This window comes from Neoarius graeffei, chromosome 11 (assembly GCF_027579695.1).
Source record: "Neoarius graeffei isolate fNeoGra1 chromosome 11, fNeoGra1.pri, whole genome shotgun sequence".
In the NCBI taxonomy this organism is placed as follows: Eukaryota; Metazoa; Chordata; class Actinopteri; order Siluriformes; family Ariidae; genus Neoarius; species Neoarius graeffei.
Window position 1 is genome coordinate 34,740,333 of NC_083579.1, and position 25,946 is coordinate 34,766,278.

Sequence of the window (25,946 nt, forward strand, 5' to 3'; positions counted from 1 at the left end):
TCTCGGGACTGCTCTAACGGGAAATCCCCAAGAGAATCCCCAAGAGAGGGAGGAGGAGCGGGGTGCTCCTCACTCTGATGCGGTGTTGACGCAGACGGCTCTGTGACAGCTTCTCCAGCCAATGCCACACCAGGCTCTTCCCATGACCTACTAGGGCAGGACCCACTGCGTGTTAAATACTCCATTAATTCTTTAAATCCCAGCCAATCAGTACCCAAGACCAACGAGTGGGTAAGACGAGGATTAACCGCTGCCTTCATTTTATGCGTTTGGCCCCGGAATAGAATATGGACAGACACTAGAGGGTAATGGTGAACATCCCCGTGCACACACAACACTTTCACCGCTTGTGCTCCCCCCAATGCCTCACCTTGCACCAGGCGTTGGTGAATTGAGGTCTGATTGCAACCGGAATCCACCAAAGCGTGATATGTATCCCCTTGAATACTCACAGGGACGCGATACATTCCGGTCTGATCGGGGGCGGTTTCTGGCGCGTTGGGGATCCGGATGACAGCCCCCACCTCCCTTGCGGGGCTCTGATTCGGGAGACGCTCTGATTCCCCGCCGCGCCAGCACACCGGCCAAGGCTTTCCCTCTGCACTGGTGTTATGGGTGTCACTCACCTGAGGGGGAGACAACACAGACACAGAAGAGGGAGATGGGAGGACACCACGGGTGCGACGGGCCGGCTGGGGAGGAGCCAGCCGCCGCCTTCGTGGCAGGGGAATGGGGTGGGGAGGGGGACCAGAGACAGGAGAGAGAGAGAGGGAGAGAGAGAGAGGGAAGAGAAGCGAGGGGAGGCACTTCGTCTGCCTGCCGTCAGAGCCGCCTCCAGATGGTCCTCCGCCAGCTCGATGGCTTGTTCCAGCGACGCCGAGCGGTGACACTGGACCCATTCTGTCATTCCTTCCAGAAGTTGAGAGATAAACCGCTCCAGTGCCACCAGATCGATGATCTCCTCGGCGTCGCGGTCTTCCACCCTCAGCCACCACCGGCAGGCGTCCCGGAGTTGCTGGCCGAATGCTAATGGCCGGCCGACCTCCTCCAGTGTCAGCGTCTGGAAGCGCTGATGGTGTTGCTCTGGGGAGCGGCCGAGCCGCTGCAGGATGGCTTTCCTCAGGTCCGCATAGACCAGCCGGCTGTCAGCAGGGAGCTGCTGTGCTGCGAGCTGCGCCTCGCCAGTTAGGAGCGGGAGGAGACGCGCCGCGCGCTGCTCCAGCGGCCACCCCCACGCCTCGGCTGTTTGCTCAAAGAGAGCGAGGAACACTTCCAGATCGTCCTGCGGTCCCATCTTCATGAGGGTGGCGGCAGTGGCGGCCGGCGGCCCTGCTGACATGAGCCGGTGCCGGAACGCCTGGCGATCTTCCTGCTGGGCCAGCATCAAGGCTTTGAAGCACTGCTGCTGCTCCTTCCGGAGGCTTGTATTTTATACTTGTAAGTAGACATTATATTTTTACAGAACTTTGAATCATGCACAAAAATCAAAACAAAGTCTTGTTTAAATGTTCTTTTTTAGTTAGCTCCATGTGGCCTTGGAAATATTGATAGAGTGAGACATGAAAGTATTCTTTTTTAAATTACATCATTGCCACACTGGAAATATTGGTGGAAAAGAGGTCAAGTATGGTGTGATGTGTGAACCAATAAGAATTAATTATAATTGGTACATTGTATCAAACATTATGTTAGAACACTATAAAAATGAAATCTTTGTGATTTTGAGTTAGATCACTCTGCAGACTGACTCGGCTTTTGTTATTGATTTAATAAATCAATGGGAATGGGAATGTGAGTTTTGTGTAGAAAAAAAATCTTAATTTTATCTCTTGTCTCTTTATATCTATCATTGGACACCACACTTGTCACTTGTTCCACCTGAATGCACAGCTTCCTCATATGATGACTGGGAGATCTCTCAAAGGGGCAGAATCTCATAAGCAACTGCCAATCATTTAAACTGTAATGAGCATGGCTGAATGTAGATAAAGCAGATAAAACAGGGCCATACACAGATATACACGTCAATAGATACCCGTGCTTCCCCTATTTTAAAAACATGCTGCTGCCAAGAAGAAACCGATAAATAACATTCTGTGTGTAGAAACATGGTTATTCATGGTTTATTACACATTCACACAGTTGATAAATGAGACACCTTTTCATGTACAAATTGTGTAACTTACCGTGAGTATGTCTATCTATGCTCCCCGTTCTGGCTTTTTTTGCTTGTGGTGAAAAATATCCAGCCATGTCCTTTTTCCGTCTCCTTTTTAACCTGTTCTGAAAGAAATAGGCATTCTGCACAGCAAAATTCTCAGAGTTAATTTCCCAGTGTTAAGCAAACGTGTTAAAATATAGAGTTGAAATGATACTGTAAAAAGTTGATTTAACTGTGAAGGAGTCTGTTGTGTATTTAGGAAGTGTTAAATTAACACTGCATAGATTGGGACAAAATAAACACCAGTATAGTGTTAAAATCGACTTTCTCAGAGTTGATTTAACACTATAAAATTTGCTGTGTGAGCATTCTCTCAGGTCTCAGTCAGTAACTAATAATTTTTTATAGTTTCCCATTTTCTAGTAATATACCGTATATGTTTAGGCACTGCCTAAAAGTGGAGCTCCCAATGAGTGTCAAATGTGTTAGTAAATAATCCCATGTTATTTTTTAAAAAGCAAGTTAAAAATAAGCACTGGATAAAAACCCATCTATCTTATGTAAATAAAGATGCAAATTTCGTTGTCTGGTGCTCAAGTGCTTGAGATACATTGCTTTGCAGTTACGATCAGGTTCCTTGTGGTGGTACATGTACGTCATTCGTACGTATGGACACTGTACAGTCACAAAAGCCATCAAAAATCAGGTCTATGCATTACCATATTCCGTGTGCACTGGAGACGAGTGCTCAATGGCCTATGCTCCTCTGTGGAGTGAGAGAGTGATGATGATGCATGACTGTATTCACTTAAGTATGGAGCTTCACTTCATGCACAGGCAGCTCCGATATTAGTAGGAATGTTTATGCCTCACCCTGTACAGACAGGTGAGGCATAAATGTTCCTAAACATACCTATCTAAACAGATGGAAGTACACATTTAAATATTTCATTTAACTTAACTTGTAAATTTGTTTACTGAGTGTGATTCCGCCCCCCATTCATCACTAATGTTATACATCAGCAGAAAGAACATAGGACTGTTTCAGTACAGTGTGATAAACTACACGTGGGGCGGCACGGTGGTGTAGTGGTTAGCGCTGTCGCCTCACAGCAAGAAGGTCCTGGGTTCGAGCCCCGGGGCCGGCGAGGGCCTTTCTGTGTGGAGTTTGCATGTTCTCCCCGTGTCCGCGTGGGTTTCCTCCGGGTGCTCCGGTTTCCCCCACAGTCCAAAGACATGCAGGTTAGGTTAACTAGGTGAGGGCCATATGTATATTATCATGTGATATTTCATGCCACCCTCGATAAATAAAGTTCATTACACCCTGGCAGAACTTCATAACAATGAAACAATATTAAATGAAGTATAGCAAAATCCCCAGTGTTGATTTAACACCCTACTGTGTTTATATGTGTCCAAAAGGCTGTGTACCTTCACTTTACTCTTTCTCAAAACTGCTCAAATTTGAACAGATCCACTGGATATGCAAAAATTAAATTGAGCTATTATGATGAACAGAAGTTGCCCTGGTTGATATGAGCTCCCTGACTGGTCTGGTTTCACTTTCACTCAACAGTGGAAGGCAGATCCTACTGTTAAACACAAAATCTGTCTTATACCAACCATTTAGTACTATCTGTATAAACCACGGGCGATTGCTCTAAGACAACGAGGGAGGCTCAGCCTCCTCTAAAAATGACGAACATCGTGTAGGATGAATTGCGCTAGGCTTATGTTATAGCCGACCTTATAACATTGCTATTTCAGATCCAGAATCATAGAAATATATGTGCTCAACCCAACTACAGTGTGAAATCATTCCGTTATAACTTTCCCCAGTTCGCCTAATGTGTGCATGAGTTTTCCCCCCTCGTGAAAGCGCGATGCAGCCCAGCCTCAGTGGACTTCAATGGCATTTGGGAGCTATGCGCTTTTCAATCTCAAAATGCAAGATGATTATTGGACAAATACTGCGAAAACGCCCGCCCACGGAGTCCCACGGACTCCCAGCCTCAGTGGACTTTAATGGCATTTGGGAGCTATGCACTTTTCAATATCAAAATGCAAACGGTTATTGGACAAATACTGTGAAAATGCCCGCCCCACGGACTCCTAGCCTCACAGTGGGAGGGACATGGCAGTTTCCGCGAGGAGACTGGTGATTGGTGAAAGCGGCCGGATATTTTCTTTGATTGACAGCTCGTTTCAAATATAGACAGGCAGCGGTGAATTTCAGTTCAGTCCCATGCGGATTCGCAAGTGCTGTGGTGTATTGTAAGAGATCAGCTTACATTTCGATTTCATTCATTACATACGGTTTCTACCAGCTTTTTTAGTTTGTATATATTTTCATTGTAAATAAAGTGCAAATATAGTGTTAAGTTTGCTATCTTAGTTCCAGAAATTTCATTTATTTGAGTGACTGAACTTGAACTTGAGGGGGCTAGTCAGCTAGCAAGAAAGCTGTGCACAGAGGCCAAGCATTGTTGATTTAATTTTGGCGAAGCCATTTGCCAGTCTTCCTTTCGAGGAAAAAATTAAAATTAAAGAGCAGGGTAGACCAATGCCTCAAATTGACTTGGTGAAAAAGGTAGGGAATAATACTCATTCCTTTCAGCTCTCCTGGTACGAGAAAGTGAATTGGCTAACAGCAAGTGACCCACATCAACAACAGTAAATAGGCTACTTTAGTAATATGTCATGGATGGACCAAAAATATAGAATCTATTTAAAATGTTTATGCTGAGTATATTATATTGGAATATATATTTTTCTGGATATGAATTAAACACAGCTACAATTTGGAAAACATTTTTAAACAAAAACACAGCCGAGAACATTTCACACTACAGACCTGGATTAAAAGTGAAGGGTTATCAAAATTGTCAATAAAACATTTCTCAGTCAAAATAAGTAAAATATAGGGAAAGTGTCATTGAATGAAATGTGTGGCACCCAGCTCTATGTTTGGCTCCCCAAGGTCAGTGCTTGTGCCTATTCCAGAACACTCTGCTTACTGCTGAGGTTCCTGACAAAGAGCTGCTTTCAGTAATGATCAATTTTTAAACAACATGCCACAATTTTAAAATATAAAATGTTAAACTATACCCCCCCAACACCACCATCATGTATATTGGACAGTAGGCTAATGGGCCAAAAGAACCTGTTATTTCACAGTTTGTGACCCTGCCAACAATCAGCCAGATAAGAGACAAGAGTATGGGCAAAATTGATGTGTTTTTTCTTTTTTCTTTTAAAATCTGGAAATATCGTAACCAACCAGCCTCCCCTGTTTGAAAGACGACCAGCCGCCACTGATATAAACATGAGGAATATTTATGAAATATTTAGGCTTACTATTGATTTTAGCCATGCAGGTAAATAATGCAACTTATGAAGGAAAAAAATATCTAAAAGTCAAATGATGTAAAAGTCTAACAAAATTATTTTATTTTTAGAAATGTATGAAAAGATCAAGATGCACAGAAATGCACTTATTATTTGTGGTTTTCACTCACTTTACTCAATTACTTTTGGTTCTCCTCTTGCACCAAGCTTGATTTTATTACAAAAACTGCAGTATGTAACTTTTGGGAATTTGGAGACCTTTTTAAAATGAATTATGCTGTGCTCCTGGTGATGCTTCCTATGACAGCCATATTTGAAAATAAAACAAGGTTTCTTAAAAATAAAACATTTCTTAAAAATGTTAAATCCGCTTAAGTTAATGAAAATTATTCGAGAGCAAGTTGGAGAAGTGAAGCATGTGATAGTTTTAGGAGATGGAAACTTGCTAATAGGATGTGTAACTGAAGGACAAGTGGAAAGAGCAATGAAGATGACTAGTTTTGGTAAAGTCAAGGTATTCAGGGTAGCAAGAGTGGGAGAGCAGAGGGCCAATGGTAATAAAGGGGTGATTTCTGGGGTTCCCCTCAGTGTTAATATGAGGGAACTATTGGAGAACCTGCGGGAGGGGAATAGCTCAGTGAAGAGTGTGAAAAGATTGACAAAGGGAGCAGAAAGAAAGGAGACTGTAACTATCCTGATAGAGTTTGAGGTAAAGGTGATTCCAAAGGAATTTTGGATTTCCAAGGTATAAAACAAGAGAATACGTTCCAAAACCTATGAGATGCTTTAATTCTTTCTGTGCAAGTGACATCACACTTATTTTCCAAACTAGAAGTCAGCCACGTTGGTTGATAGCAACAACCAAGAACCAGGGCTTTGTGATTTTCTTTAGACTTCATTGCCTTTGAAGAAAGACAATGCCTACTTTGTGTGTGAGATATAATTGCTGTAATAATGCTATTCGTGACAAAGAGAAACAGTTCTTCAGAATTCCCAAAATAATTAAAAATGGCAACAAAACAGATGAAGGACTGTCCAGAGAACGCTGTGTGCTATGGTTCAAAAACATACGGTACATCGTAAGGACTTAACTGAGGAAAAAGCTAATTAAACCCATGTGTCGTGACCACTTGAGATCTGGTAAGAGTTCATTGCTAATTAAAGCGATGTTTTCTGCTGATTAAATATGCAAAATCGCTATGACATCACAACTGGATCATGAGTGGGGTATTGATCCGTGGTAGGCAAAACAACAGGAAGTAGTAACAGACGACATGCGGACTGTCGACAGATGTTCATCTGTTTAATTTTTGCCTCACTTTATCATGCCAACCAGTTGTTGTGCGATTAATTGTACTAACAGACAGAGTAAGGGATGTAAGAGAAATATTTTCGACTTCCTCTGGATGAAGAAAGAAGAAAGGCTTGGTTGAAAGCTTTGAAACAGGCTAGGTTCATGAAAGGGAGTAAAGTGCTACAGCCATGGGTGCATCTCTTCAATATCTGAATGGCAGACTTTTCATTTGGGTGCATTTAATTTAATTCATACCCATTCCATGCAGGATGTGTGTACAGGATATTTTTTTGTAATCCACGATTGAAGACCATGCAGTGTTATATACAAGGTACAGTTTATATTATATGTAGAATGTGATTTCATTTAGTATGATAGCATGTCTGAATTCCATGCTGTGAAATCTTACTTCAGGGTTGAGAACAAACCCAGTGTGAATGGGATATTTGTGATTCTAAACTTCATCTTCACTGAGCTGTTGCATATGGATTTTCTCGTGAATAAATAGCATTTCAAATGGATTATTTATTCAAGCTTATTCATTATTGACCATAAATATACAACTTTCCTTATTCACTTATACTTGAACAATTCACCCAGAAACAATATCTTAGAAATTATTACATTCAAACAGGGCACGATCAATGCTCACAAAGTGTTGGTGAAGCAAGCATCAACAATTATCATTCAAATTACCATCACAAATACCTTTTGTGTTCCACATTACAGCAATACAGAAAACCAGTTTAATGGTATCCGTGCACAAGTATTTTCATTCCAAACAAACTATAGTGTTCTGCAAAATAATGCGTCCTCATAATTTACAGTTCTCACAAATCCAAACACCCTCAGGTTTACGTTTTATATTTACACAGCCATATTAGTGTGCTAGCGGTAGTAATGTTTCTTGCCTACCACTAAGTGCGCCTGCACCAGAAAAGCCAAATGCAAACAATAACAGCGATTTTTCATATTGTACTTTTGAGCTTTAGGGTGTATTCAGACCAGGATAGTTCGATAGTTCACTTGCCTTGGTCCGAACCAAATGTTTTTTTTATTTTTTCATTTTGGTGCGGTTCGCTTTCACACTATACATTTTAGTAAGCGGACCAAAATCTGTCAACAAAGCCACGCGCCCTGAGGTTGTTCAGCTATTGGTCAGAGATGACACGCACACAAAGCATTAAGTTCAAAAGTAGTCATGGAGGCTTTCCGTGCTGTTATTCTTTTTAATGTCACCAAAGCTATATGTTTTTTCCAGTTTTTACTGTTTTCACAATTGTGCGATTACTATGCTGTTGTACAAGTAATTTATCAACGACAACTTCAAAGGGCAAGGTGGCTACGGAGGATAGCGCTGATGAGCGCACATCATGTTGTGACAGTTCTGGCTCTTCACGCAAGACGGAGGAGGTATGTGTCGGGATATTCGCCTTATCCATCATAATAGATGAATTTCTTTTTTGCGTCGCTAGTACCGCCACTTTTTGAAAGAATGTCCCTGATTTTAATGTAGGTCTGATGGAGTTTCTTCACTTTTAGCCGACATTGTTCTGGGGAGCGCGTGAACCCCTTCTCCTTCATTTTCTCACTGAATACAGCAAACACGTCGGCATTTTTGTGTGTTCTCTCCAAAAGCTCAGATATGTGGACATCTGCCCATATATCCACAAGGGTACGCATTTCTTCCTCGGCCTACATTTGCCCCCTACTCATTTTTTGTACTCTGTAGTCTAGCCTACCACTGGTCTGAATGACTGAACGACTGTTGTAAGGTTCCCTTGACAACCGAAACAGTGTTTGCACTTTGCGGTGGAGTGTCAAGACTCTGTTTCCCATAATGCTCGACAAACGATGGAAGCTCCCGAGGTGCAAAAAAGCAAAACTGTCGGATTAGGTCCGGTCTGCTTTCACACCTCCAAAAGGTCCGCACCAGAGTTCCTTTGGTCTTGACCGAGTCCGACCTTGCAGCTCAGTCTCGGTCCGCTTGTTTGGTCCGGACCAGAGTTCGGTGGTTTGTATTCAGACCAACCCAAAAGGTCCGGACCAAGGGAAATTTGGTTCGTTTGGTCCGGACCAAACAACGTAGGTGTGAATATGCCCTTAGTGCAAACACTCTGCTTCTCACCTTGCAGGAGCGCTGGCAAACTTATGCGATAAATCCAGATTGGACACCGACACTCAAATTAGGACATGATAAGATCAAGATGAAAACTCATCTTGCAGTATCAAGAAGCAACAGGATAAATGAAAGTTCTGCCAAGAAAGCCAGATTAGAAGCAGCCCAAACCTTAGCGAGTTTGGATACACAAGGAGAACAATGTGGATCACTTTGCCAGGTGAGATATTAGTGATCCTTTTCCAGTAACCCAGTAACTTCGGTTTACTTATGCACTTTTTGTTTTACACACATACCAGAGTCAAATGAAATTGCACCTGAAATCCTTCCAGCAGAGAAATTTCTGGCACTGAAAGTAGTTGCCAGACGGAACTCATTGGGTTAACAAACAAACGTAAATAAATAAACTTAGGTCCTCTTCCAGGCAAGTGTGTAACAGTTCCAGTTGGTGTCCACTTTTTATTTTTATTATTGCCCTAACAGTAGAAATGGGCATTTTCAGGTGAGTAGTTTTTTTTTTTAATTAACCATTCCCTGATTTATGAAGGTCAACACACTTCTCTCTCATTTGGTTTGTGTGTTCTTTTATCTTTCCCATGTTGATGGATGACAAAAAGAATTTGGCCTCTGTGTCACCACATATTTGTACCTCCGTTAATCAGGAAGTCATGGATTACAGCTTGAAAGTTCCTACACACTCCAATCAACTAAAAAATGTACAATTTAAATAAGAAATGTGCTTCAGTTACATTGTGTTCATGATAATTTCCAGGGGCACCAATAATAGTGGCACATGTGTTTTTGTTGAACATAATTATTTCTTGATGAGGGAATTGTTTTACTCTGAATAAACTCATTTCAATGAAAGGTTGGATTTTTCTCATTTTTTCAGTGTCAAATGAAGCAACTTCACCAAAAGGTAGATTTTTTTCTAACCCTTTTTACTAATCTTTATAAGGGGTGTCAATATTTGTAGAGGCACTTTATATCAACTGCTAACACAACTTCAATGTTTGAAAACACCAGCCTCATGACACAGCTCAAGAATTTATATTTCTCTAGAAAATTTTGATTTGGAAGAATGGGTTGTGATATTGATTATGATTATCGTTATTTTACTTTAGATATGAAAAACTCATAAAAATGGAAACTGGTCCAATAAATAGGAAACGTGTTGGATTTACACTTTAAAATAAATTATTTTAACTTGCAAATCAACATACTTATCTGACAAAATGGCAATAAAGTAGCCAAGTTTTCTGTATATTAACTAAACATATTGGACTGTATAAAGTACATCACAAAACAATTAATCCCCTCTTAATATTTGTAAAAACAAATTCTGAGGTGAAGTCTGAAGGGATGTTGCCATAGTTATGCTGCCTTCAAGTCCTTGGAAGTTCATTGGTATGAGTTTAGATGTGGTGATTATGATCCGCTGTGTGTTCAAGTAGTTTTGGTCAGGGTTGGGATTATAAACGACACAGAATCTAGTGTTTGGTAAAATGACGTTAAGTCTGCTTTCACACTTGGCTTTCTTTCTTGCCACCATTGCCACAGGCTTGCTCATTGGGGATAGATTAGGGATAAAATTAGCTCATGTTTTAAGTCGTTCAAATTGTGTAAAGCTGCTTTGCGACAATGTTTATTGTTAAAAGCGCTATACAAATAAACTTGGCTTGACTTGACTTAACTTGACTTTCCCCTCAGCCCAAGCGAGTATTGGCCAGTGAAATAGCTTTGGCCTAATCTGGTGTCCAGATTAGATTTCTTATTATCAATAATGCAGTTGAAATGTAGGTGCAACAAATAAAGTAGAACGTTACACCCGGTACCAGTGAATGCCCCAAAATTACACGTTAATCATTTTTGTTACAGCAATGTTGGAATTATTTTCAATTCAGCATGTCATAAATCTCCTCATATTCACTCAGGAGAAAGACTCATTATTTCACTGACTATTTGAACAGCATGTTTGATTTTCTTACTTGTTCCCCAACTTGTAACCTGATTGGCAGGAAAGTATAAAGATGCTTGACATCACTTGCTTTTCTGGAAACCTTTGGAAGATCAACTTTAACTAAAAAAAATACAGCAATTTTTAAAAAGCAATTCTATAGAACAGAGGTGTCCAGTCTTATCTGTAAAGGATCTGCATCGCTGCAGATTTTCAGTCTAACCAAGGAAGAATCACATCTCATTCCAACTGAATCAATCGAACATCAGATGTGTCTCCTACTTGGTTGGATGAAAACCTGCAGCTACACTGGCCATGTATGGATAAGATTGGACACCCATGTCATATGATCACATGTAAAATGTGTTTTGGCATTTAAGGAAAAAATCCCAGAGTGTGATAGTTGCAGCCTTTTAGGGTTCAGATACTGTTGAGGGTGGATGAAGCCACCTACAGCAAAGCACCAGTTGAAAAGGAAGGCACTGAATTTTGGTACAAATTTCACACACACTGCTAACAATTTTTTTTTGTACATTTATATATTCAGCAGGCAGTTTTTATCCAAAGTGGGACAGAAACTAATCCGAGCACTGAGCTTGATTTTGCAAATCAGATTTTAAACCAAACATTCAGTTACTAGTACAGAATTACCTGTACTTCAGCTCATTTTATTCTTTTAGCTCTCTATGAGCTTTCCCCTTTTTGGACTTTGTCTGCAATTTGCACTTTGCAGGTGATTGACCTTCATCAGCATGTGAGGATGAAGGAAGTCAGTGTTAACAAAACAGAAATGTTTAGTTCAGTTTCGTTTTTGACAAAAGAAAACAAAAAAAAACATGTATATAACTATAGTTACAGTGGTGCTTGAAAGTTTGTGAACCCTTGAGAATTTTCTATATTTCTGCATAAATATGACCTAAAACAACATCAGATTTTCACACAAGTCCTAAAAGTAGATAAAGAGAACCCAGTTAAACAAATGAGAAAAATATTATACTTGGTCATTTATTTATTGAGGAAAATGATCCAATATTACATATCTGCGCGTGGCAAATGTATGTGAACCTCTAGGATTAGCAGTTAATTTGTAGGTGAAATTAGAGTCAGTTGTTTTCAATCAATGGGATGACAATCAGGTGTGAGTGGGCACCCTGTTTTATTTGAAGATCAGGGATCTATCAAAGTCTGATCTTCACAACACATGTTTGTGGAAGTGTATCATGGCACGAAAAAAGGAGATTTCTGAGGACCTCAGAAAAAGCGTTGTTGATGCTCATCAGGCTGGAAAAGGTTATAAAACCATCTCTAAAGAGTCTGCACTCCACCAGTCCACAGTCAGACAGATTGTGTACAAATGGAGGAAATTCAAGACCATTGTTACCCTCCCCAGGAGTGGTCGACCAACAAAGATCACTCCAAGAGCAGGGTGTGTGTTAGGACTGGGACTGTTTTGGCCTCTAGAGGCCGCTGTTATGTTTATCTTATCATGTTTGTTTTGGCCTCTAGAGGCCGCCACTGTGTTTTGTGTTTGTCTTGATTGCCTGTTTCCTGCCCCGCCCTGTTCTTTAATGAGTTTGTGTATAAATACCCCTCTGTTTGTTCCCTTGTCACAGTCTTTATTCTATGCTATGCTGTTAGTGCTAGTTCCCTCTGTCCCATGTTCCTTGCCTGTGTCTTTGTGGTTTTGTACTTTGCTTTCTTTTGGACCTTTTTGGACTTTGTGTTTACTATTTTTGAGATCTTCTGAGCGTTTCTATTTTTGTCTTTTCTTTTCTCATTTTTTGGACTTTGAACTTTTGGATATTTTTTATTTTCCCTTATATCTTCTGAGCTTTTGGATTATACTTTTGCTTTTGCTGTGGATTGTTAATTTTGTAAATAAATTATTTTTGATACTCTACTTTCGCCTCATGCCTCTGCACTTGAGTCATCCCCCTGGTGACCTAGTGGGGTTTTGCTGGATTGTCACACCAGTGACCCGGGTTCGAATCCCAGCAAAACCCTAACAGAAAGACTCCATCATGACCGACTCAGCAGAGGCTGCTTCAACTGTCTACCTGGCCAACCTTCAGGGAATTATGGCAGCTTTGACACGCTTCGGAGCGACCATGGATGAAAGCTCGCAAGCCAATGTGAGGCCCTTGCTTGCCACGAGGTACTGCTTCAGCAAATTGGGAAAACCTTGGCACAGCTGACTCATCTGACCGCATCTCCTGATCCGGCTCCTGCTCCCGCTCCAGTGCCTCCCGCCACGCTGTCTCCTTCACCTCGTGAACCCAGCCTTCCTGCACCACAGAGGTATGACGGCAAGCACGGTGAGTGCCGGGAGTTCCTTACCCAGTGTCAACTCACCTTTGAACTCCAGCCTACCACCTACACTACGGATCGCCGCAAGATTGCCTTTGTGATAACCTTGTTAGCTGGTAAGGCACGAGCTTGGGCAACGGCCATCTGGCAGAGACAGTAACCCGAGTGCTCTGATTACAAGCTGTTTATGGAGGAGATGCTTCGTGTCTTCGATCAAGCAGACATCAGCAAAGACGCAGCCAAAAAGCTCATGTCCATCCGGCAAGGAGGAAGCGTCACAGACTACGCCATCTCGTTCCGGACGCCCGCAGCAGTAAGTGGATGGAACGAGACTGCCCTGGTTTCAGCCTTTCACCATGGCCTGTCTGGCCTCTATCGGATGCCCAAGTGACCTCGAAACTCTGATCTCACATTCTACTCGTCTTGACAACAGGATTAGAGAGCGCCGCCAAGTCCTGAGTCTCCCCGGCCTCACTGCCTCAACATGGAGCCCGTCTACCTCCTCCAGTGACTGTCCAGAACCCATGCAAGTGGGCCGTACTTGCCTCTCCGCATCTGAGAGGGAGCGCAGAAGGAGGGACAAGTGCTGCATCTACTGTGGCAAGCCTGGTCACTTCCGAGCATCATGTCCCGAGCTCTCGGGAAAAGGACTGCCCCGTCCAGCCGAGGGAGGGTTGTGACGGGGCCTACCCTCTCTCCTGAACTCCCTGGCCAAGGAGTCTACATTCCGGTCTCCATCTCCTGGGGTGAGTCTGTCCACTCTTGTCAGGCTTGTCACATCTTGTTAGACTCCGGGGCGGCTGGAAACTTTATGGGTGTTCACTTCGCCCAAAGTATCAATGTCCCGACTGCACCTCTTGATGTCCCACTGTCTGTGTCTGCCCTGGATGGCCAAGCCTTAGGTGACAGAAGAGTCACCCAAGTAACTTCTCCAGTCTTCCTCCAGTCTCAAGGACACAAGGAAGAAATATCCCTGCACCTGATTCCTTCACCTGAATTCCCAGTTATTCTAGGTCTTCCTTGGCTTCCCGCCACAACCCTCGTATAGACTGGGTCACTAGCCAGGTTGTGGAGTGGGGTCCTGCTTGCTATGCCTCTTGTCTGCTCTCTAGCTCTCCTGTGTCTCCTGCCGAGCCTCCCGATCTCACCGAGTTATCTCAAGTTCCCACAGAGTACTGGGATCTCAAGGAAGTTTTCAGTAAGAGCAGGGCCGCCGCTCTCCCTCCACACCGTGCCTACGACTGTGCCATCGACTTGCTCCCTGGGACTACCCCTCCTTGTGGCAGACTGTTGTCCCTCTCTCAGCCAGAACACAAGGCCATGGAGGAGTACATCAAGGAAGCCTTGGCCTCTGGGTTCATTCGACCCTCCACCTCACCCGCTGGTGCCGGCTTCTTCTTTGTCGGCAAGAAGGATGGGGGGCTCCGGCCATGTATTGATTACAGGGGTCTGAACAAGATCACTGTGCGGAACCGATATCCCCTTCCGCTGATGTCTACAGCGTTCGATCTGCTCCAAGGTGCCACTGTCTTCACCAAATTGGACTTACGGAACGCATACCACCTCGTCCGTATCCGACAGGAAGACGAGTGGAAGACTGCCTTTAACACCCCATCTGGGCACTACGAATACCAGGTGATGCCCTTTGGACTCACCAACGCACCAGCTGTTTTTCAGGCCCGAATCAGCGACGTCTTGAGGGACATGATTAACCTGTACGTTTTTGTCTACCTCGACGACATCCTAATCTTTTCCAAGACCATGCAGGAGCACCACCACCATGTCCGCCAGGTTCTCCAGAGGCTGCTACAGAACAATCTGTTCGCCAAGGCCCAGAAATGCGAATTTCATGTTCCTGAGGTCTCCTTTCTGGGTTTTATTGTACGGACAGGCCAACTGGAGATGGATCCAGCCAAGACCCTGGCCATCCGGGACTGGCCCACCCCCAAGTCCGTCAAAGAGGTTCAGCGGTTCTTAGGATTTGCTAACTTCTACCGCAAGTTTATCAGGAACTTTAGTTCTGTAGCAGCACCCATATCGGACCTCACCAAAGGGACAGGTGGATCATATGTCTGGTCTCCTCAGGCGGAAAAGGCGTTCAAAGACCTCAAGCACCGCTTCTGCACGGCACCCATTCTCATCCTCCTGGACCCTTCGCAACCCTTCATTGTCGAGGTGGACGCCTCGGACAGCGGCGTCGGCACGGTGCTCTCTCAATGCTCAGAAGGGAAGCTGCACCCCTGTGCATACTTCTCCCACCGCCTGAGCCCTACGGAGTCCCGGTATGATGTGGGGGATCGAGAACTACTAGCGGTCAAACTGGCCCTTGAGGAATGGAGGCACTGGCTGGAGGGAGCGGAACATCCATTCCTGGTGTGGACGGACCATTGAAATTGGAGTACCTCCAGCAAGCAAAGAGACTCAATCCACGACAGGCTAGGTGGGCCTTATTTTTCAGTCGGTTCGACTTTACCCTATCATACCGCCCCGGCTCCAAAAATACCAAACCTGATGCACTTTCCAGGCTGTTCACTCCCACCAACAGGGAGAGCGAAGTTGGGCCTATTATCCCTGTGTCCCGGATTGTGGCCCCTGTCCGCTGGGGTATTGAGGAGGCCGTCCGACGAGCCCAACGCTAGGACCCTGGTCCTGGGACAGAGCCACCGGGCCTCTTGTACGTCCCACATCAAGCCCAGGCCAAGGTTCTCCAGTGGGGTTACTCGTCCCCTCTCACCGCCCACCCGGGAGCTCGAAGGACCCTGGACTTTTTGAGAAGACGCTTCTGGTGGCCAAGCATGGAGAAGGAAGTGAGGTCATTCATCCTTTCCTGCGAAGTGTGCACCAGAAGCAAGAACCCACGGCAGCATCCCCAGGGTCTCCTGCATCCTCTGACCATTCCCCAGCGTCCCTGGTCCCACGTGGCAGTCGACTTCATCACGGGCCTCCCTAAGTCACAAGGTAACACTGTCATTTTGGTCATAGTTGACAGATTCTCCAAGGCCTGCCGCTTTTTACCACTGTGCAAGCTCCCTTCTGCTCTTGAAACTGCTAAACTATTATTTAATCACGTCTTCCGAGTCTTTGGTCTCCCACAGGACATTGTCTCTGACTGGGGGCCCCAGTTCTCCTCCCTAGTGTGCCACGGGTTTTGCAAGGTCATCGGAGCCACTGCCAGCCTCTCCTCTGGGTTCCACCCACAGTCCAATGGCCAGACTGAGAGGCTCAACCAGGACCTGGAAACTACCCTGCGAGGCCTGGCTATGGATAACCCTACATCGTGGAGCACCTGGCTGCCATGGGCAGAGTACGCCCACAACACCCTGCAGTCATCGGCCACCAAGCTGTCGCCATTCCAGTGCCAATTCGGGTTCCAGCCACCTCTGTTCCCGGACCAGGAGGAGGACGCAGGGGTGCCCTCGGTCAACCAATATGTGAGACGGTGTCGCAAGACCTGGAGCAAGGTCAGGAAGACCCTCATCCAGACCTCCAGAACCAACCAGACTCAGGCCAACCGCCATAGAAGACCTGCCCACGCTTTCCGCCCTGGGCAGCGGGTTTGGCTGTCCGCCAAGGACCTTCTGCTGCGGGTGGAGAACCGCAAGCTTGCTCCTCACTACATTGGCCCCTTCAAGGTGGTGCGAAGGGTCAACCCTGTCACCTACCGGCTCCAGTTGCCCCAGACTCTGAGGATCAACCCCACATTCCATGTTTCCCTGTTGCGGCCCATACTGGCGTCCACGTATGTCCCTGCCCCTAGTAATCCCCCACCCCCCCGCATCTTCCAGGGTCAGACTGTGTTCACCGTGCATCGCCTGCTTGACTCCCGCCGGGTCTGCGGCGGGCTTCAATATCTGGTAGATTGGGAGGGCTATGGCCCTGAGGAACGCTGTTGGGTCCCCACCCGGGACATTTTAGATAAAGGACTGTGCCGGGACTTCCATTCAGCCCATCCGGATCACCCTGGGAACGTCAGGAGACGCTCCTGGGGGGGGGGGGGGGGGGGGGGGTCCTGTTAGGACTGGGACTGTTTTGGCCTCTAGAGGCTACTGTTATTTCCATCTTGTGATGTTTGTTTTGGCCTCTAGAGGCCGCCACTGTGTTTTTGTGTTTGTCTTGATTGCCTGTTTCCTGCCCCGCCCTGTTCCTTAATGAGTTTGTGTATAAATACCCCTTTGTTTGTTCCCTTGTCACGGAGTCTTTATTCTATGCTATGCTGTTAGTGCTAGTTCCCTCTGTTCCTTGCCTGTGTCTTTGTGGTTTTGTACTTTGCTTTCTTTTGGACCTTTTTGGAGTTTGTGTTTACCATTTTTGAGATCTTCTGAGCGTTTCTATTTTTGCCTTTTCTTTTCTCATTTTTTGGACTTTGAACTTTTGGATATTTTTTATTTTCCCTGATATCTTCTGAGCTTTTGGATTATACTTTTGTTTTTGCCGTGGATTGTTAATTTTGTAAATAAATTGTTTTTGATACTCTACTTTCACCTCATGCCGCTGCACTTGAGTCATCCCCCTGGTGGCCTAGTGTGGGTTTGCTGGATTGTCACACCAGCGACCCAGGTTTGAATCCCAGCAAAACCCTAACAGTGTGTAATAGTTGGTGAGGTCACAAAGGACCCCAAGGTAACTTCTAAGCAACTGAAGGCCTTTCTCACATTGGCTAATGTTCATGAGTCCACCATCAGGAGAACACTGAACAACAGTGGTGTAAATGGCAGGGCTGCAAGGAGAAAGCCACTGCTCTCCAAAAAGAACATTGTTGCTCATCTGCAGTTTGCTAAAAATCACATGGACAAGCCAGAAGGCTATTCGAAAAATGTTTTATGGATGGATGAGACCAAAATAGAACTTTTTGGTTTAAATGATAAGCGTTATGTTTGGAGAAAGGAAAACACCGCGTTCCAGCATAAGAACCTTATCCCATCTGTGAAACATGGTGGTGGTAGTATCATGGTTTTGGCCCGTTTTGCTGTATCTGGGCCAGGAAGGCTTGCCATTGTTGATGGAACAATGAATTCTGAATTATACCAGCGAATTCTAAAGGAAAATGTCAGGACATCTGTCCATGAACTGAATCTCAAGAGAAGGTGGGTCATGCAGCAAGACAACGACCCTAAGCACACAAGTCGTTCTACCGAAGAATGGTTAAAGAAGAATAAAGTTAATGTTTTGGAATGACCAAGTCAAAGTCCTGACCTTAATCCAATTGAAATGTTGTGGAAGAACTTGAAGCGAGCAGTTCATGTGAGGAAACCCACCAACATCCCAGAGTTGAAGCTGTTCTGTATGGAGGAATGGACTAAAATTCCTCCAAGCTGGTGTGCAGGACTGATCAACAGTTACCGGAAACGTTTAGTTGCAGTTATTGCTGCACAAGGGGGTCACACCAGATACTGAAAGCAAAGGTTCACATACTTTTGCCACTCACAAATATGTAAGGTTGGATCATTTTCCTCAATAAATAAATGACTAAGTATAATATTTTTGTCTCATTTGTTTAACTGGGTTCTCTATATCTACTTTTAGGACTTGTGTGAAAATCTGATGATGTTTTAGGTCATATTTATGCAGAAATATAGAACATTCTAAAGGGTTCACAAACTTTCAAGCACCACTGTAAAAGTGACAAAGGAGACTCATTGTCATTCATTCTGGACATTTCATACATTACTGAATCGATGAGGTAAGAATTTATTAAGCTTTCATGATAGGAGAGGTGATCAGTGGTGCTGAGTTTTTACCTCCATTAGTTTCACAAGGAATGAAGTATGGATAGAGTTTTCCAAGGTAACTATGAGAAAAGAGTTATTATTATTATTATTGTTTATTAATTTATTTATCCATCCAGTTATATCTCACACCATCCTCCCCCACTGACCCCCCACCCAGTTCCCTCAATGACTGTCTATCAGACCTAAAAAGGTGGATGCAGAATAATTTTCTAAAACTTAACACAGATAAATCAGAACTCATGCTTATTGCCTCCAAATCTCATCTCATCTCATTATCTCTAGCCGCTTCATCCTTCTACAGGGTCGCAGGCAAGCTGGAGCCTATCCCAGCTGACTATGGGCGAAAGGCAGGGTACACCCTGGACAAGTTGCCAGGTCATCACAGGGCTGACACATAGACTCACAGACAACCATTCACACTCACATTCACACCTACGGTCAATTTAGAGTCACCAGTTAACCTAACCTGCATGTCTTTGGACTGTGGGGGAAACCGGAGCACACGGAGGAAACCCACGCAGACACGGGGAGAACATGCAAACTCCGCACAGAAAGGCCCTCGCCGGCCCCGGGGCTCGAACCCAGGACCTTCTTGCTGTGAGGCGACAGCGCTAACCACTACACCACCGTGCTGCCTGGCTCCAAATCTTCATTGTCCTAATCCTCCAGTTTCAGTCTTATCATCGACGGTGCACTTGTTAAATCTTCACCTGTTGTTAGAAACCTTGGAATACTGCTTTATCCCTCACTCAACTTTGATCCCCACATTAAATCCCTCACCAAGACTGCTTTCTTCCACCTCTGGATCATTGCCCACCTTCACCCCTTTCTTTCCACTAGTGATGTTCAAACATTGGTCCACTCCTTCAATATGTCCTGCCTAGATTATTGTAAGTCCCTTCTGATTTGCCTCTCTACTAAATCCCTTCAAAGATTACAATACATTCAGAACTCTGCAGCGAGACTCCTCACCCATACCAAACCATTTGCTCATATCACCCCCATTCTTTCTCAACTTCACTGGCTACCTGTTCTGTCCAGAATTAAATATAAAATCATACTACTCACCTTCAAAGCTCTCCATAAACTTGCTCCTTCTTACATCTGTGATCCCCTGTCCCCTTATACTCCATCCTGCTCTATTAGATCCTCTAGCTATAATCTCCTTGCTGTTCCTCGTAGTAGACTCTCTACCCTGGGTGGCAGGTCCTTCAGTGCCATGGCCCCCAAGCTCTGGAATTCCCTTCCTCAACCCCTCCGTGACTGCTCTTCTCTTCCTTTCTTCAAATCTCATCTCTTTCTGTTTCATGAGCATTTCTCCACCAGTGCAAAAACTCACCACTCTTTAGCAACTCTTTTCTTCTTTTCTCTGACCAATGTAATGCGACCTTGAGTTTGAGAAAGGTGCTATATAAATGTAACTAATTCATCCATCCATCATCTGTAGCCGCTTATCCTGTTCTCCAGGGTCACAAACAAGCTGGAGCCTATCCCAACTGCCTATGGGCGAGAGGCGGGGTACACCCTGGACAAGTCGCCAGGTCATCACAGGGCTGACACAGAAACAAACAACCATTCACACCTACGGTCAATTTAGAGCCACCAATTAGCCTAACCTGCATGTCTTTGGGGGAAACCGGAGCACCCAGAGGAAACCCACACAGACATGGGGGAGAACATGCAAACTCCACACAGAAAAGCCCTTGCCGGCTGTTGGGCTCGAACCCAGGACCTTCTTGCTGTGAGGCGACAGCGCTAACCACTACATCACCATGCTGCCCATGTAACAAACTAATTTATTTATTTATTTATTTATTTATTTTTCAATCAGGACCTTTCACACACTCTTGATATAGTGAGGTGAAAATTTACACACAAGAAATGATCAGTAGTGCTGCATTTTTACCTGCATCATTAAAACAAGGACTGAAGTATGAGTAGAGTTTCTCAGTGAAAGACTGACCAGTAAAAGAGGAGATATGAGACCTGGATTCAACATCATAAAAGGAGACCAGACCCTCCTCATAGTCCACAAACACTCCCACCTTCTGGGGTTTCTCTCTCAGTGAGAGGGAGATACAGGAATCATCACCAGCCATATACTTATTTTCTCTTATACAGTGTATCTCTTTCATATAGTTCTTCCTTTTCTATCTATCTATCTATCTATCTATCTATCTATCTATCTATCTATCTATCTATCTATCTATCTATCCAACACAAAGGCTATACAACACTTCCTTTCTCTTTAGGACAGTTGTCGAAACAGGATTATTTTCTCATGTTATTTGCCATTTTCACTTTATTCTCACAGTCATGTCTGAACAGTAGTTACTGGTCATATTGGTCGCAAGCTGCGTGAATATTGTGACAGTGAATTATGTGTCCAATAAATACTGTTAAGATATGACTGTGAGAATAAAGTAGATAGATAGATAGATAGATAGATAGATAGATAGATAGATAGATAGATAGATAGATAGATAGATAGATAGATAGAGTGGTGCTTGAAAGTTTGTGAACCCTTTAGAATTTTCTATAATTCTGCATAAATATGACCTAAAACATCATCAGATTTTCACACAAGTCCTAAAAATGGATAAAGAGAACCCAGTTAAACAAATGAGACAAAAATATCATACTTGGTCATTTATAAATTGAGGAACATGATCCAATATTACATATCTGTGAGTGGCAAAAGTATGTGAACCTCTAGGATTAGCAGCTAATTTGTAGGTGAAATTAGAGTCAGGTGTTTTCAATCAATGGGATGACAATCAGGTGTGAGTGGGCACCCTGTTTTATTTCAAGAACAGGGATCTATCAAAGTCTGATCTTCACAACACATGTTTGTGGAAGTGTATCATGGCACGAACAAAGGAGATTCCTGAGGACCTCAGAAAAAGTGTTGTTGATGCTCATCAGGCTGGAAAAGGTTAAAAAAAACAATCTCTAAAGAGTTTGGACTCCACCAATCCACAGTCAGACAGATTGTGTACAAATGGAGGAAATTCAAGACCCTTGTTACCCTCCCCAGGAGTGGTCAACCAACAAAGATCACTACAAGAGCAAGGCATGTAATAGTCGGAGAGGTCACAAAGGACCCCAGGGTGAGAGAGGCAACTGAAGGCCTCTCTCACATTGGCTAATGTTAATGTTCATGAGTCTACCATCAGGAGAACATTGAACAACAATGGTGTGCATGGCAGGGTTGCAAGGAGAAAGCCACTGCTCTCCAAAAAGAGCATTGCTGCTTGTCTGCAGTTTGCTAAAGATCATGTGGACAAGCCAGAAGTCTATTGGAAAAATGTTTTGTGGATGGATAAGACCAAAATAGAACTTGTTGGTTTAAATGAGAAGCGTTATGTTTGGAAAAAGGAAAACACTGCATTCCAGCATAAGAATCTTATCCCATCTGTGAAACATGGTGGTGGTAGTATCATGGTTTGGGCCTGTTTTGCTGCATCTGGGCCAGGACGGCTTGCCATCATTGATGGAACAATGAATTCTGAATTATACCAGCAAATTCTAAAGGAAAATGTTAGGACATTGGTCCATAAACTGAATCTCAAGAGAAGGTGGGTCATGCAGCAAGACAACAACCCTAAGCACACAAGTCATTCTACCAAAGAATGGTTAAAGAAGAATAAAGTTAATGTTTTGGAATGGCCAAGTCAAAGTCCTGACCTTAATCCAATGGAAATATTGTGGAAGGACCTGAAGCGGGCAGTTCATGTGAGGAAACCCACCAACATCCCAGGGTTGAAGCTGTTCTATATGGAGGAATGGGCTAAAATTCCTCCAAGCCGGTTTGCAGGACTGATCAACAGTTACCGGAAACGTTTAGTTGCAGTTATTGCTGCACAAGGGGGTCACACCAGATACTGAAAGCAAAGGTTCACATACTGTACTTTTGCCACTCACAGATATGTAATATTGGATCATTTTCCTCAATAAATAAATAAATGACCAAGTATAACATTTTTGTCTCATTTGTTTAACTGGGTTCTCTTTATCTACTTTTAGGACTTGTGTGAAAATCTGATGATTTTTTAGGTCATATTCATGCAGAAATATAGAAAATTCTAAAAGGTTCACAAACTTTCAAGCACCACTGTAGATAGATAGAGTGATAGATAGAGAGTTTGATAGAACTGTATAAGAGAAAATCTGATATGATCGCTAGAATAATTATAATCGCAAAAGTGCCATTAAAAAAAAGATCAGAGACTGATCTGGAAAAGGAAAAAAAAATAACAGTGAAGGGGAGCGCTATAAAGATATGTACGGAACGGGGATAAAGTTGAAAAAATAAGAGGTGGTAATGAAAGGCAAAAAAAGTCAGGAGATATTTTTCTGGGAGCAAATTTGATCAGATACGACGCTTTAACACATGAGCCAAATACATGTGATGTGAGTGAAAAGATGGTGGCCAGATGGCTTCACTCATCTCTACAGCGGAAAGTTGAGGTTTTTCACCTGATGTCACAGGGTCACGTGACGCCCCGGTGTCCGCCATTTTGAAGGTCAAGCTAGCTAATGTCAACAACATAGTAGCTAGTATGTTACTGTAGCAATGTTTACGTTCAGTCATTTGGATGACTGTTAAAACCTTTCAGGCTCAAGTTTTTCCTTTACTGTATTTACTAGTTTACTGTAATTATGATGAAATTAAGCAGCACGCTCCGGTTTGCTCCCGGAGTGCTCCGGCCGAGGTTCCGGAGCGCGCTCCGGCTTGCTCCCCCTCAAATTAAGCAGCACGCTCCGGCTTGCTCCCGGAGTGCGCTGCTTAATTTGAGGGGGAGCAAGCCGGAGCGCGCTCTGGCAGCTATTTACACTGGATCCGGTGTAAATAGCTGCCGGATCATAATTACAATAAACTAGTAAATACAGTCAAGGAAAAACTTGAGACTGAAAGGTTTTAACAGTCATACAAATGACTGAACGTAAACATTGCTACAGTAACATACTATGTTGTTGACATTAGCTAGTGCTAACAGCTAGCTGCTAGTACACTGCTACAACACAGACACCGATCCTAATAATACAGTTCTTGGTCATTGCCTGGTAACAGCAAATTTATAACGGGCCATGTCTCAACAGACTAAGAAGTTATTTCAATGACATTTAATAACATTTTGTTTATCCTGAGGACCGAAAGTAAATGAAAATGTGAACAAACCTTAGCTGTAATAAGATGGCGACCACCAGCTCCAGGGACGACCCACTGATGTAGGCATGTTACCCAGCCTGACACAAAATATTTGTAGGCATCCAAACTCTTATACACTTTCAGATCAATACCTGTGTATGGCGATGGGTTTTTAACGACATAGGTATACAGATCATGTGGGCCGAAGTCAGGTAAAGACGAGGGCTTCGTGTACTTCCGTACGTCAGTGAACAATCCTGGTGGAAGCAGGTAAACGTCGTTCTCAAAGCCTGCTAACCTCAATTTTTGCAAATACCTCTCCCTCTGCTCACCCTGTAAATGCCCTACGTCGCTGGATAGTGAAGGTGTTTTCTGCATCTCGCTCCTTTTTCTTTTATGTTTTTCGTTTGTCACCTTCCTCGCATTCAAACTGATTCGAGCTGTGACGTCCAAAATGGCAGCCTAACGATGCATCACATGACTTGGTCACGTGGGTGAAAAACCTCAATTGGCTCTGAGCTCTCCAGATTTTATATAGAGCTCAGTGGTGGTTAGACGCCAATCAGCTTGAGCTAAGGCTTACAGTTGTTAGGGTTTTGCTGGGATTCGAACCTGGTTCACTGGTGTGATAATCCAGCAAACCCCCACTAGGCCACCAGGGGGAATGACTCAAGTGCAGAGGCGTGAGGCAGAAGTAGAAAAGTATCAGAAACAGTTTATTTACACTATGTACAATCCAAGGGAAAAAACAAAAAGAATAATCCAAAGCTCAGAAGATAAACAAAAATAAAATATCCCAAGGTTCAAAGTCCAAAATCCAAATAAGAAAAAAGGCAAAAACTCAAATGCTCAGAAGATCAAAAAGGTCAAAAACAAAATCCACAAAGTCCAAAAGAAAGAAGCAAAAACCAAGAATACAAAGACACAGGCAAGGTACATGGGACAGAGGGAACTAGCACTAAAAGCATAACATAGGAAAAAGACTCCGTGACAAGGGAACAAACAGAGGGATATTTATAGACACACTAAGGAACAGGGCGGGGCAGGAAACAGGCAATGAAGACAAACACAAAAACACAGTGGCGGCCTCTAGAGGCCAAAACAAACATGACAAGATGGAAATAACAGTGGCCTCTAGAGGCCAAAACAGTCCCAGTCCTAACAGGACCCTCCCCCCCCAGGAGCGTCTCCTGACGTTCCCAGGGCGATCTGGATGGGCCGAATGGAAGTCCCGGCATAGTCCTTTATCTAGAATGTCCTGGGCGGGGACCCAACAGCATTCCTCAGGGCCATAGCCCTCCCAATCAACTAGATATTGAAGCCCGCCGCGGACCCGGCGGGAGTCAAGCAGGCAATGCACAGTGAACACAGTCTGACCCTGGAAGATGCGGGGGGGTGGGGGGCTCCTAGGGGCAGGGGCATATGTGGACGCCAGTACGGGCCGCAACAGGGAAACATGGAATGTGGGGTTGATCCTCAGAGTCCGGGGCAACTGGAGCCGGTAGGCGACAGGGTTGACTCTGCGCATCACCTTGAAGGGGCCAATGTAGCGAGGAGCAAGCTTGCGGTTCTCCACCCGCAGCGGAAGGTCCTTATTGGACAGCCAAACCCGCTGCCCAGGGCGGAAAGCGTGGGCAGGTCTTCTATAGCGGTTGGCCTGAGTCTGGTTGGTTCTGGAGGTCTGGATGAGGGTCTTCCTGACGTTGCTCCAGGTCTTGCGACACCGTCTCACATATTGGTTGACCGAGGGCACCCTCGCGTCCTCCTCCTGGTCCGGGAAAAGAGGTGGCTGGAACCCGAATTGACACTGGAATGGCGACAGCTTGGTGGCCGATGACTGCAGGGTGTTGTGGGCGTACTCTGCCCATGGCAGCCAGGT

General features: G+C 44.2%; 1 protein-coding gene across 3 annotated transcripts in view; it reads right to left on the reverse strand.

The window, feature by feature from the left end:
* LOC132893811 (E3 ubiquitin-protein ligase TRIM39-like) overlaps nucleotides 1-25,946 on the reverse strand; it is a 62,550-nt gene that overhangs the window by 31,226 nt on the left and 5,378 nt on the right. For 2 of the 3 annotated variants that reach the window (XM_060932952.1, XM_060932951.1), the window contains one exon: nucleotides 2,187-2,301. The exons of the other annotated variant lie outside the window; for it this stretch is intronic. In XM_060932952.1, the coding sequence (XP_060788935.1) occupies nucleotides 2,187-2,301 (115 nt within the window). The remainder of the gene's footprint in view (nucleotides 1-2,186; nucleotides 2,302-25,946) is intronic. 3 annotated transcript variants of the gene reach the window in all.